The following is a 14,206-nucleotide window of genomic DNA, read 5'->3' as shown; positions in this document are numbered from 1 at the left end:
TTGCTACGGCCTACAATTATACAATACAACGAGCTTGGTTAGCAGATAGGGCAAATAGCACTGTTGGTGGAATTCAGGGAACTGCAATCACTGCAACTTCTGCAGTAGTATCACGCATGTACATCGGCATCTGGAAATTGATCCCTATACCCACTACTGAATACTCGATGTACGCATGATCTACAGAAGCTACCTGTATTATTCTGTATCATCCAGTCGATCCCTGTCAGCCGTGCAAGTACCTCGCCGGGTCCTCACGGGGCGATCTCGAGCCCCGACCGCGTCGCCGTCAGGACCAGGGGACGGACGGGCCGAGCAGGGCGCGCGCGCGCGCGGCGTTCACAGGGACACGGTACACGAGCCGTAACAGTGCGCGGCCCCCCAATCATAGCACGGCCGCCGGAGGCCGTGCAAGCAATCTATTCCCGTCGTGCGACTGTGCGAGGCCGGCCGGGCGACGGATCGGCGGATCCGCCCCCGCATTAATTCGCGTGCTTGCGGGTTACGGCTGGACAGCACAGCAGGACGGAGCACGCAGACCGCGGCAGTATCATATCCAGGCTACTTGCTGCGGATCCTGAACCCCCTCGCCTCGACCCGTCACTGCTAGCGGCTAGCCGGAGCAGCAGGGGCTCGCTCGCTGGAAGTCTCGCACAAGCAAGTCAAATTTGCAGTTGATGGTTTGGTTTATGCCCTTAATGGCGCATGATTAAGACCGGGGGAGGGAGAAGATGGGCGGATCGCGTAGTGGTTAGTGTACCTCATCGAGCCACATGGGTTGGGGCTGGCCGCGAACGTTTTTCCATGCGCGCACAGCCGGCGACCGGGACTGTCCATCCAGAATGTACTGTGGGGTTGGAATGTACTGTCCCGGCTATCCCCATCGAAAGCGGAGACGACCTGCTGTGGCTGCTGCAAGCCTGCAACACCAACGGATCGGAGCAGCGCTGCAGAAAGTGGCGTGCCCAGACTAGGGGAGCCGTACCACGGGCCACGGCCGCACATTCACCTGTCAGAGCCGTGCGCGCGCGAGGACACGGGACGGGGCGCGCGTGCTGCTGTTGCCGCCGGTTGGGTGCGCCGTGCACCGAACACATATCGCAGGAACTGATTGGAACAGAGCGCGGCAGCGAGTTGTCATGTCGCGGTCGCTGTGCACTGTGCTGTGCGCGTACGTACTCTTGGCCTGGATCGCCGCCCTCCACTTCCTTCCCTGTTAGATGGCGCGTCGTGATATCAGGTTCCCTGTGCCAGGGCTGGCCCCGCCGACGCACGGGTCTCGACGGGAGCCAGACCATTGGCGGCACACGTAATTGTCTGCTATCGCCAAGGGCTGAACTCCTCTGCCCCTGTTCTTTCTACATCATGTTCCGGTACATCATCGTCATGTTTCGAAGCTCGGGTCTACCTCAGAGTGGTGGTTCGTTCTAGTGCTCCATGGTCTGTTCGAAATCACCAGTTAATCACGTGATCTCGGACGAAAAGATCATGCATATGTACGGTTGATCTCCTGTTAGAAATCGCTGTTCAGAAGACGGGTAAGAATTGACCAGTGCAGTCCAGCGAGCATCCGAGCGCGATGCAGTGGACACCCGCGGCAACCTCCCCCATGCGCCAGCCCATGCACACGAGCCGGCCGGGCGAGCAGATCAGCAGAGCGAGCATGCGCCATGCGGTTGCGTCCCCGGGGCGTACGCTTAACCGTGTGGGCAGATCACGCCCCCCACAGCGTACCCGTCGAAGGAGCCGACGGCGAAACGCCCTCCCCTCGGGTGGCGCGACGCGATGCGAATAACAAAGTCGTAGGCGATCCCGAGGGATTTGCGTCCCGCGCACGGCGCACCCCACGTCCCCACCGGTCCGGAGGCGCTTAGGATCTTCGCATGGCGCGGCGCCACGTGAAACCCCGGGCCACCGCGCGTCCTGCCCCGGCCACGGCGCGCCCACCGCACACCGCAGCAGCACAGCGCCGTGCCGTGCGTGCATGCATGCGCGCGCGCGGTCCCGTGTCGCGCCCCGTCGATCACTTGGCCGGAACGGCTCCGTCACACGGCCACACTGACCACGCCTTAGCTCCGTAGCCGCCTCACCTCATCTTGCAACCAAAAGGCACTTCTTCCTAGGACAATCATATGGATAGTGTATTCTTTTCACCTATAGCGGTAGCTGTAACTTAAGTAATTTGGTTCTTCCCCCCCTCTCTCTCTCTCCAGCTCCTTGTTCATTTTTTTGGCAAGTCAACACAGTTGTTTCTTGATCTTAGGTATACATTTTTTTTCCAAAAAGAAAAAAAGGTTTACATGAAGTCCTTGTTGTGAATTTGGATCACGTAAAATCCACGGGAGGTTTATTTGGGAACTGCTCGATAGTTTCTTTACTATAAAAAAGTTCTCTTGGATTGTAGGATCACATTTCAGCCGATTCACTGAAACTGTGTGAAACGGGGCCTAGTTTCAATTGACTGTTCATCTTAGATGCCAAAGTTCTGCAATGCCTGTCCTTTGATCACTTGCACAGTGGGTTGTTGCATCATTATGCGATAGCAAGGCTACTGTATCCACTAAAGGGGACTGCACAAGCACAGTTTGTTGGGGGTGATTAATTAGGAGCTGCCCAATTTTCTTAACCCACAAATTACTACAGCTCGGCCCAAATCTATGCAGCGCAAACTCACATGCACATGCGCGGCTGGACCAGGGAATGAACTCCCCCCACCCGAGAGCTACCCCCGTATAAAAGCCCCACCACCTCCGATCCTCTCCCTCTCGCCCTCCCCCCACGTCCATCCATCTCATCGAATCCCTCGCGTCCCCAAGGTCACCTCCGATCCCTCTCACATCACCACATTCTCGGCGAATTCTCCCAGCTCCAAGCTCCTAGCACTGACCACCGTGGTCTCATAAAGATGTTGTCTTCTCACCACGAGGCCATGCTGCCGTACGCGCCGCGGCCGCCGTCGCTGCTGGTGGACCGGCGGTACAAGCAGGGCGGCGAGACGGCGCCCAACTGCCCGCGCTGCGACTCCCCCAACACCAAGTTCTGCTACTACAACAACTACAGCCTCAGCCAGCCGCGCTACTTCTGCAAGGGCTGCCGCCGATACTGGACCAAGGGCGGCTCCCTCCGGAACGTGCCCGTCGGCGGCGGCTGCCGGAAGAACCGCCGGGGCAAGTCGTCCGCGCGGTCGGCGGCCGAGTCCATGGCGAGCGGCCGCGACGCGGCGGCGTTCGGGCACCGGTTCCCCGGCCCTGTCCGGCCCGACCTGGTCCTGGAAGGCATGGTGGGGAACCCGGCGAACCCCGGCCAGGCGATCCCTGACATGCCCGCCGCCGCCGATGGCTCCACCATTGACCTCGCAATGCTGTACGCCAAGTTCCTCAACCACCCGGCGGCCGAGGCAGGCGCCGGTGCCGTGACGCCGGAGTCGGCAGGGCAGGTCGACGAGGCGTTCGACACGTTCAGCGCGTCCAGCGACCTGAGCCCCGGCGTCCTGGCGCCGGCGCAGTTCGATCCATGCCACGACGGGTTCGGTGAGTGGTTGGGGCCAGTGAGCAGCACTGACCCCACGAGTACGGCGGCTAGTACTAGCAGCGCAACCACCATGCTGTGCAGTGACGTGAGCGTGCAAGCTGCGCTCGGCGAGCTCAACTTCGCCATGGATCAGAGCTGCTTCGACTCGCTAGGGTTGCCCACGGACGTCGGCAACCTCTCGTCGTGGTGCTCGATCGTGCCCAGCTTGTCGACGTTGGAGGACACCAAGTATGACTCGCTGGATTCGTTCCCCGACGACGCCCTCAGCCTCCATGAGGGCATGATTAGCGGGCCTGACAATCATGATTGGAGCGTGGATTGCCAAGGATTGGAGGCTCTCTACATGCCGTAACTACACGATCAATTTCTTCTCTTTTTGCCAATTTGATGGTGTTCTTGTGATTGGTTTGTTACATTTTTTTCCTTTTTTTCTTTCATTCAATTTGGTTTGGAAGAAATATATATAGAGATATGTATGTTTTGAGGAGAGATGAGGGAGAAGTCGCCCATGTAATGAAGTTAAGGGTTCGGTATACTTGTGAGATAGATCGAGGCAATACAATAATAAAGCTTGAAAATAGTTGTATTTTATAACTTGGTGTAACTAGCATCAATCTTTTTTATTGCATGAGTGCAGATTTTATTTACAACCTCGCTTCTGTCTCTACATGAATCTTCCCTTTGATGAATGTATACTTGTATAGCATGAGAAAGTTGAAGTGTTCACAGCATACATTCAGGAAATGCTACAGAATCTGCAGGAAACTTCACACTACTGTTCACCGACAAAAATTTGAAGTGCAAGCATATGCATGGCAGTGCTGATTCTCTTGGAGTCTTGGTCAGCATCATCACACTGTATGAAATAATGGACTTCACTATACTAGTTAGGAGAGTACATAGCTTCGCGTCGGAAGCAAATAATACCTTGCATCCCAAATACTGAACAGGGCATGTGTCCCTTGTCTCCCGTCTGCTCGTTCAAAATGGTTAGTCAAACAAAAACAGTGTAATCAACTCAGAGGGGGAGGAGTAGCTGCCATTGCCTAAATGGCTAGAGAGATTGCTCCTATTGAATCATGCAATCCACCATCATGATCACTTCCCTTTTTTTCATCAATTTTAGAAATATTCGTTTTATGCTCCACCGTTAACCTAATTTGAATGCAGTACTTATTAATCCGATCTGTTATTCATTCAGTTGCTAGTAAGAATATTTCTGTAGATTGGAAAAGATCAATACGGCGGTTCGAACTTTTTTAGATAAAAAGTAGTAAAAAATTATCGCAATTGTTGGATTAACCGAGGATGTGCTAAACCATTTTCATTATTCCAACCTCATAGCCATTGAATTACAAAATGAGTTATGCATAATGGTTTTCACTACGAGGATGATCACTTTTCCTGCCAGTTCTTTTTAGAAGTGCCAACGGTTTTTGGTACATTTTGCTAACTAGTAAATTACAAAACTGTGGGTAATGACTTAACATGTTTTGCAGTTACCAACACAAGATCGCGGGGGGGAAACGGTATGAGGAGGAGGAGGAGGAAGAATACCAGGAAGAATTTGGTTGACCAAGGCAGAGATCGGGAGCAGCGCTGCTAGCTAGGTGATCGCAATCCACTACCCGTGCGCGCAATATTTTACAGGGGTCAACGCCTCCTCTCACGGCGGGTCGCGTAGGGGAGAGAGCTCCCTCCACTACATGCACGGCATGCGTACGCCCTCCCTTGCATCTTATGCTTGGCATCCACACCACAGCGTACTCGCCCGAGCCCGGCCGCTGCGACAGTAATGATCGATCAACCTTGGGAGGCTCCCCCCCTCTCTGATCTACAGAAATCAGGGGGCCTAGGGCCGCATGCACATGGGTTTGGATCCGAGAGAACAAGCCGCTGGCCCATGATCCAAGGAGAGCGGCGGTGCGATACTCATGGTGATCAATAGCGCAAGATATCTCCGATCCCTTGGCTCGCCGGCCTGCAGCGTCAAATTGTACTCGATCGCCGTAAACAAACGGGGCGACCTCCGTTTGCGCGTGCGAGCTGCTTGTGGTTTGGTGTCGAGAGTGACATCGACCACATGGGGGAACCGCGGAACAAGTATGGTTGTGCCTGTGCGGAACGTTCGTCATCGTTTAAGTAAACCCAACTCTGCAGAGTTGTCAGCTAATGCAGATCGATCGAGTTAAATTTGGCCATTATTCTGTTCAGTTTGCATTATGGATGGAGCACCATGCATTTCGATCTTCCTAGAATTACATGCAATGTGTATGCTCTAGAGTCTCGATTCCTATAGCAAGGCACGGTCCTTTTTGGTACCTGAGAATCTTGTGCGATTCTTGCGTGGACCGATCAATAGGCCCTAATGGCGTATACATTCAGAGACCTAAAGATTATGCTAGCGCAAGATCGATGATTCGAGGAGGTAGCTGAGAACTCGTACTGGACGTACAGCATGGACTTGTTAGTTGTTACTTGTATGTTGCAGTCAACTGCTCATCTTGCTCATTCAACTCTGATCGACCTCGTCTCGTCGTCGATGCTACCTCGGCATGAGCAACGACGACGGGCCTCATGGGGCCCGTGTCCTCATGCCACCCATGCGTCGTCGTCGTTGCTTATCTCCACACGTAAGCGGTGGCTTATCTTCGCAGCACGCACGCAGCCCTAGCTAATGGCGTCACGCCACTTGGCATTTATTCTCGCAAGGACCAGGGTATAGAATACCCATACGTGTTGACTGAACTCGTGCTCCACCACATTTCGCTCGTCTTACTGGCCTGCCTGCCATGGATTTTTATCGCTTTTTTGTAGAAATACAAGGGAAAGGAAACAGAGCACAAGTGCAAAAACAACTTGTTTTGGATGGAATGATTACAGCTGATGCTGGGATTCATGATTCGAACAGTTTGACTCGTTTCTTGGTAGGCCTGTCGTGATTTTTAAGCGTGCCTTTGACTCGAATTTGGATTGCTTGAACTGACTGTTCATTGCCGACAAGATGGAGGCTAATTTTCCGCTTGAAACCGCGCATGGGCCTACCGGGAAGCAGAACGCCTGGTTTGTGTGGGCCAATCGACCATCGGAACATGCTGAAGCCCGCTTAATGATATAAACCGGGCTTATGTGGGCTAATGTGGCCCAGCACGAAAAAGGCTCGGTGGCATCGTCGGCCGGGCTTCCTGGGCCGCCAAAGGCTGAATGAAGCCTGAAGAGTGGCCACCGTACTCCATTTCTCCACCGTATTATTATGAAACAAAAATTCTGGTCGGAAGGTATTCACTCGATGTCAGGGTAGTATCTAAGAATCCCAGTTTATCAAAGTGTTTCATACAATAAGAAACACCAACCACAGAAGCCCCAAGATTATACGACTGAAACTATGGACGCATCACGCCATTACCACATCTAACACTGATATCTACCGGTACCGGCCATGTTTTGACAGCGACGCACACGAACCGGTCAGCCTAGCTTTCGCAAGCTGAAACATGCTAATAACCCAGCACACGAGGAGCGATCGAGTTCTCCACGTGCTCAAACTCGGTGATGGCGAAAGCTAGCGAAGGTCAACGCCGCGCGCGTTCCCACAAACGTACGTATAAGCGGTGACGGAAAAGGCGACTTTCCCATGCAATTTCCCAAAGCAATCGATATACTGTAGGAGCAAGAATAAAAGGAGGAAGGAATAAAGCAAAAAAAGGCGAAAAGTAGACGACGATGTGATGTCGTCGGCGTTCAACAAGAACTACGACGATCAGCCTATGATCCACATGGAAATTCGGAATCATGTTCTCTCTGGCCTCAGCGCGCGCACCCCGAAACAAGGTCAACTCCATCGAATAACCAGTCGGCACCATCATTTCCATCTGGCAATTGTTCATCACCCACGAATTCGGCTACAGCAAATTCAGCGGTCGAGGGGATATGTGTATATAGTAATCGAGATGCCGATTCTTGCTTAGGAATTCAAACAGTTCTTTATCGATCGTTGGGTATGAGTTTCGTTCCCTCGAGACCTATATAATAGTATATCGTTGACTCCATGCAACTTACCTTGTCCATGCACTACTTGATCTAATGAAGTGCATGAACGAGGTAAGTTACATGGGTAACTTCCGAGCACATGACTCGCACGAGCGTTAGAGAACGTGCATGCATCATGGAGTGGTAACAAGCTTTTGATCTGAGCCGCAATGGGAGAGTGGGAGCTCTCTCTCAAGTTGTCTGAACTGAACTGATGGTATTTGCACTGATCTACCCCTAGATTTGACAAAACCATGCATGGAAGAACCCCAGATAGATCGACCTCAACGGTGAGCCAAGTTGACATATATAATAAATTTATGTACTGATGTGCAGCCGTGCAGGTAAGACTATTAAGGTTAGATTATGATCGGAACCAAATAATTGCTATAGCTATATATACGTGCCTACGTGGTCCAAACTCCAAACAAGCTAGATCCAGGTTTCATTTTCAGCAGTTGAGCTAGCATTGATTATTCCAACCAGTTTCGAAGACCAGTGATATTGTTTGGCCTTTTTTGCTGGCGAAAAAAAAGGACCATTTTGTTAATAGTAGTGCTATGCCTTGTTGGCTTGTTGCTACGACTAGTACTCCCTCCGTTTCAAATTATAAGTCATTCCAACTTTCTTGGAGAGTCAAAGCATTTCAAGTTTGACCAAATTTATACAATAAAGTACTAACATTCATGATACCAAATAGATACCATTAGTTTCTTCACTAAATATATTTTCATAGTATATCTATTCGGTGCCATAAACTTTTGTGATCTTCTCTATAATTTTGGTCAAACTTGAGATGTTTTGACTCTCCAAGAAAGTTGGAATGACTTATAATTTGGAACGGAGGGAGTAGTTATTAATATGGTGGAAGTGGAACAAACTACATTTGGAACTGAGGGAGTAGTTATTAATATGGTGGAAGTGGAACAAACTACATGCACCTTTCATAAATACATTTTTCCTAAATCACAAAGTAAAATGGATGAATTATATGTATACTGTTCATATCCAAATGAAAACTTCCACCTCCACATCGACAAGATAGATCATATCCTATAGCTAGCTACCGGCCCATCGATAGAGGAAAGCCAACGAAAGATTCCGAGGCAATGGCTGGCACGAACAGATCAGATGTTCAGATCGGTCAGGTGAGCGATATTACAAAACAATTCAAAATTTGGCGGTCAAGAAGGGACACCGCAACCACACCGGATACCTGATCCACCTGCGGGCAGCAGGGTGCGCACATCTCTAGAGCTGGAACATGGCAGTGTCTCAGCGATCTGAATAAACAAAGCGTTAACAGAGCAGAGCCAGCGCCGATGGCTACGCGTCTGACTTTCTTGGCTTTGTTAATCTCAACGTTGTCCAGGTCAACCGTACGTCGAGCCTTCCCACTCGTCCGTCCAATAATCCATCTCCACGACAAGGCGTGTTTTGCGAAATGACGCCTGGGCTTGTGCTTATTTGGAGGAACAACCCCGGGTGGTTGACTTTCCAAGAAGATTGGAGCGGGGTCAGCCGATGGCTCTGGTTAACCGCTACAGATGGCACCAGTGTGATTGTGCATTTCGGCTGGATTACCATTCAAAGCAATGACTCTAACGTCGCTTCATATTTTGGGTGAAACTGGAGTTTACGTGGAGGTGACACTGACAACGAAGAGTGTTAGTTTGATACGAAAACATGCATAATTAGTGACAAATCAAACATAGAAAACAAAAGGCAGTGTATGGTCATAGTGGAACAAGTGATATTCAAAGAGGGATAAGTATGACCTGCGTAAAAGGATGACGCGGACAAAAGAAAAAGGGAAAAACTAACACAACAATATATGAACATGTCGCCACCCTACTTGGAAGTTGCAAAGTTTTGTACAACCTCAAGTAGTCCAGCTGCAATTCCTACTTGGAACAAGTGATTTTCTTTGTAGACTTGTTCAAGACAACAACACTAAGTCGAAAACTTTTCATGTATGAAGAAAAGTTATGTACACAGTTCATTGCCTCTGGTTATATTTCAAACTAAAAAGTCCGAAGAAAGCTAAGCTCTTGAATGCTATTTTACTACGGGCTCACCGAAGTCACCCTTGCCGGTTGCCACCATACCAAGAGGCAACAGTCAACAAGATTACAAGAGCAATGAACTAGTAGACCTCAGGAGTAATTTGCAAATGGCCCAAGGGTCTAAACCGGAAGAGCACGACGGCTCCGATTCTCTGACCCAAACCCAACCGCGCGGGGCGAGTAAACAAAACGCACCGGGGCATGTGATGCGACGCATGTGAACACCACCGGAACGAGACGGAATCCCGGGCACCGCGCCCTTAAACTAACCGACGACGACCGCCCGCGCTCACCGCCCTCCCTCCTCTCCCCGTGGAAGTTTCAAGTGTCAACTCCCAAGCAAACGCTCGCCGGCAGCGGCAGCCCACCACCGCCCACGTTCCGAGCAGTGAGCAACTTATAAAGCTTCCTTCCGCCTCACACCTGCTCTCGTCAAACTCAAACCCCGGTCGATCGTCACGGACAATGGCGAGCGCGCCCGCCGAGGTGCCGTCCCACTTCCTCTGCCCCATCTCGCTGCAGCTCATGCGCGACCCCGTCACGCTGCCCACCGGCATCTCCTACGACCGCGCCGCAATCTCGCGCTGGCTCGCCGCGCCCGCGCCCGCCGGCGGCCGCTCCTGCCCCGTCACGCGCGTGCCGCTCCCGACGCAGCTGCAGCTCACGCCCAACAACACCCTCCGCCGCCTCATCCACGCCTGGCTCGCGTCGCTCTCCCCCGGGGCAGAGGTCGACGACGAGGACGTGGCGGCGCTGCGGGCGCCCGCGTCCGGCGCCGAGGTGGCCGCGCTCCTGTCCGACGCCGCCGCGGCGCAGGTCGAGGCGCTCAAGAGGCTGCGGGAGCTGGTGTCAGAGTGCGAGGATAGCCGGGCGGTGCTAGAGTCCCAGGACGGGGTGTTTGATGCCTTGTCTCGCGTCGTCAGCAGCGGCGTTGCGTGCTCGACGGCGCGCGAGGAGGCGGTCGGGGTCCTCGCGTCGCTCCGGATCCCGGAGCCGGAGATGGCCGGCGTCGTGGCCAGGCACAGCAACCTCGGGGAGGCGCTCACGGCCGTGCTCCGCTCGTCCAACTTGAAGTCACGCGCGAACGCCGTTCTGCTCGTGAGGTCCCTCTCGGAGGCGGCCTGGCCGGCGTGGGTGATCGGGCTGAGCCAGGAGCTTCTCGCCGAGGTTGTCAGGGTGGTCCGCGACCGCATCTCGACGCGCGCGACCAAGGCGGCGCTGCACGCGCTCGCCGCGCTCTGCCCCTACGGCCGGACCCGGGTCAAGATCGTGGGCGCGGGCGCGGTGCCGGCGCTCGTGGACCTCCTGCTCGACGACCCCGAGAGACGCGTCTGCGAGCTCGCGCTGGCGGCGCTGGACCGGCTGTGCACGTGCGCCGAGGGCCGCGCCGAGCTGGTCGCGCACGCGGCGGGCCTGGCCGTGGTGGGCAAGAAGGTGCTGCGGGTGTCGGAGGCCGCGACCGAGCGGGCGGTGCGGGTGCTCCGGTCCGTGGCGCGGCACGCGGCGACGCCCGCCGTGCTGCAGGAGATGGCGCAGTCCGGCGTCGTGGCCAAGCTGTGCGCGGTGCTGCGGTCGGAGCAGTGCGGGGTGAGGACCAAGGAGAAGGCGCACGAGGTGCTCAAGCTGCACTCCAGGACCTGGAGGAGCTCACCCTGCCTGTCGCCGAAATTTTTGGGGCTCTACCCTTCATGATGATTGGCAGAGGACATTTTTCCTATTGATTCATTCTTTTCTTAGTTCTATCCATGCGAGGCATCAGATTGTGCCTGCGGAAGAGGAACCCATCTGAGATTCTGAGCTGAGCCTTTTTGCTTGGTTACCGAATTAGTGTAGGATGATGTAATCTTCTCAGTGTTTTGTTCATTTCAGGCACTATGATTTGTGCAAAGGTGTTAAGACGGAAAATATTTACCATAGTCCCTGAAGTTAGATTCAAGTAGGATAAATCCTGAAAGGATGGTTGTGAAAAGAAAACGGGAATGCTTAGTGATACTTCAGCATTTCCATTCCGCACCAAAGATCTGCTCTGATTTAAGCCTTGTTCGGTCTATTCCGCATATATTGATTTGATCCGGATAAAAATCCAACCTAACACAAAATAATTATCCGGTTCGGATCGGAATAGAGCCGGCCTTGATTCTATTCCAGCTCGTTTTGGTTATTCCGACCTCTTAGCGACCCGGAATCAATTCTCATGTCTTGACCTCCGGAACGAAATCCTCCAGGATCGGATCCACTCATTCCCCTTCAGGAACAAATCCATTCCATAATTCAATCCTGAATAACCGAACAAGGCCTAGCCTTCTTCACCTCCAATATAGCTTCTCTCGCGTGGATTTAGGGGTTGGGCTCTGACGAGTCTCCCTCTAATTCCTGGGCTTTAGAGGGAACGAAGCCCGTGGCAGCCCGGCGATGGTGACAATTGTTGGGCGGGAGCGGGAGCGGGACGGCGACGGTGCCGCTGGTCCAAAGATGGCTTATGCAGGCGGTAGGTAATGCAAAGGAGTATAAGGACGATTGGAACGATGACGACAGTCAACAGAGTACCACGGGGGCGAGGGGCAGGCAATTCAGGACGATAGGAAGAAATACCTACACACGGAGGAAGAAAAATGTCAGAGTGCTATTGGTCATGGAATTCGGATGCTGGGGGAAAAAGAAAAAAGGAAAACACGCGGATGAGATGAACCATGGGAGGGGCAAGCAGAGTGGGCTAATTTTAGCAATCAGTCCTGGCCCATTATGGATTGTTAGAATGGAGAGAGAGAGCATCAAGATAAGGTGCTGGGCCTATCTTATTTTTGACCTTACAAGTGTTTAGCCCGGTCCACGTGTTCATTAGCTTTATCCTTTTTTTTTTCGAAGCCCACCGCAATAACCTGTCAAGATCCCTAGATAACTGGAGGGTTTCGCCGCCATCATGGCGGATCGGCTCAGCAGCGGCACAAAAGAAGAACGGAGGGAGAAGATGGGATTTGGGAGATCTTTAATGACTTACACCTGATGGCACTCAAGGTTAGGGAGGCTATCCACGTTGCCATAAAAGATTTCAGCCGTCGGATTGAGCGCGAGCAGCCTAGATCGTCGAACAGAGGATGGCGATTTTTCAAAGAAATACTCCGAACTTTGTCAAAATCGAACCAGCAGTCCAAAGCCCCCAAATTTTTTTTGAAAACCCCCAAATTTTGTCAAAAGATAATTTTTCAAAAAACACCCCAAACTTTGTCGAAATCGAACCGGTAGTCCAAAGGTCCCACAGAATTTTTTTCAAAAAACCTCAAACTTTGTCAAAATCCAACCTGCCGTCTAGGTGTAGATAGCCCTGGTAATCTTTCAAAAAAACCCCAAACATCGTAGGAATCAAACCCGCCATCCAAGGTCTCTCACACAATTTTTTTAAAAAACCCGTACTTTATCGAAATACAACTCGCAGTCCACAGACCTCTCTCACGCAGTTTCCTTAAAAAAAACCCTCTACCTTCAATGAAATCACCTCGCCGTCCAACCCACAAGTAACATAAATAAAGATGTAAAAAAATGATAGAGATGCAAACTGATAATTTATTAACTAATAAATCGAATGTCACTTTGGCTTATATGATGCACCCAGACCCTTTGAAACATAGAAAAATGATAAAATATATAAGTTAGCTTTTGTTGGCTTCCTTACAATCAGAGGTATCTAATAAAAAAATAAATCTAGGAAAAAAACCAACAACATACAACATCTCGATACGTGCATGAATTTATTTACAAGATACTTTTCAAAGTCCACTCTTTAACATTGCATAAATATTGTGTGCTCTATTTAACCATAAAAATATAAATTCCAAACCAAATAGATGGAGGACTATTTCTGTGCGGCAACGTCGCGCACTGTTCTAGTGGTTTCTGATAATTGTTCATTGATTGACTCTGGTTTGATCTCGCTTACATAGTTGCACCAGGCCAGAACGACGTTACACGGGCTCATCGCCCAAGACGGCACACAGGCCCGCTTCCCCTATTACATGGCCTCGGGCCCAACATAAATTGTGACATAACCGTAAGCGTCAACTTTTTTAATTAAACAGCCCCTGACGTCGTCATTGATCCTTTTGTTGGCTGAAGCTGCTTGGCCGTTAATTTTTTTCTTTTCAAAAAATAGCCCAATTTATTTCTTTTTTTTTGCGAGGGTAGTCCAATTTACTTCTCAGAATTATTTGTTTGTCCACTTAGATCCTGAATTCCTGATCAGTTTTTTCACTTAACACTTCTACAAAAGCCATATCACTTCATCTAATGTTACAAAATCTGTTCCTCAATCTTCTCTTTATGTTACAAAAAGGGCGAGAGAAAAACTGATTGAGATCAGAGATGCACTTTTGTTCTCTCTAGGAAGCGGGATTTCAAAGAAATTAAACTAATCCAGACTTCAATGTAAAAGGCCACCACTACCTATTATGGTTCACCAGCTGTATCCCCAATGGAAACCGTGGTTCAGTGTATTAGCCAGCAAAGCTGCAAGGTAATGGGATCAGTAGGTTAGTTTATGTTCAGAGTTACATCCGGCTGTGGTGACTAGCAAGTGTGATCTGCAT

At 51.2% G+C, this 14,206-nt stretch overlaps 2 protein-coding genes across 2 annotated transcripts; both read left to right on the top strand.

Moving 5' to 3' along the window:
• The first annotated feature begins 2,778 nt into the window (after positions 1-2,778).
• Positions 2,779-4,117, top strand: LOC117858256 (uncharacterized). The gene has a single exon (XM_034741291.2). It carries the CDS (start codon positions 2,906-2,908, stop codon positions 3,881-3,883), a length of 978 nt encoding a protein of 325 aa, XP_034597182.1. The 5' UTR covers positions 2,779-2,905; the 3' UTR covers positions 3,884-4,117.
• A 5,714-nt stretch (positions 4,118-9,831) lies between these two features.
• LOC117855929 (E3 ubiquitin-protein ligase PUB23) lies at positions 9,832-11,697 on the top strand. The gene has a single exon (XM_034738328.2). It carries the CDS (start codon positions 10,092-10,094, stop codon positions 11,316-11,318), a length of 1,227 nt encoding a protein of 408 aa, XP_034594219.1. The 5' UTR covers positions 9,832-10,091; the 3' UTR covers positions 11,319-11,697.
• The last annotated feature ends 2,509 nt before the right edge of the window (positions 11,698-14,206 follow it).

This window comes from Setaria viridis, chromosome 5, assembly GCF_005286985.2.
Source record: "Setaria viridis chromosome 5, Setaria_viridis_v4.0, whole genome shotgun sequence".
NCBI lineage: Eukaryota > Viridiplantae > Streptophyta > Magnoliopsida > Poales > Poaceae > Setaria > Setaria viridis.
Note: the sequence above shows the minus strand (reverse complement) of the source record. Positions and strands in the feature narration are given on the sequence as shown.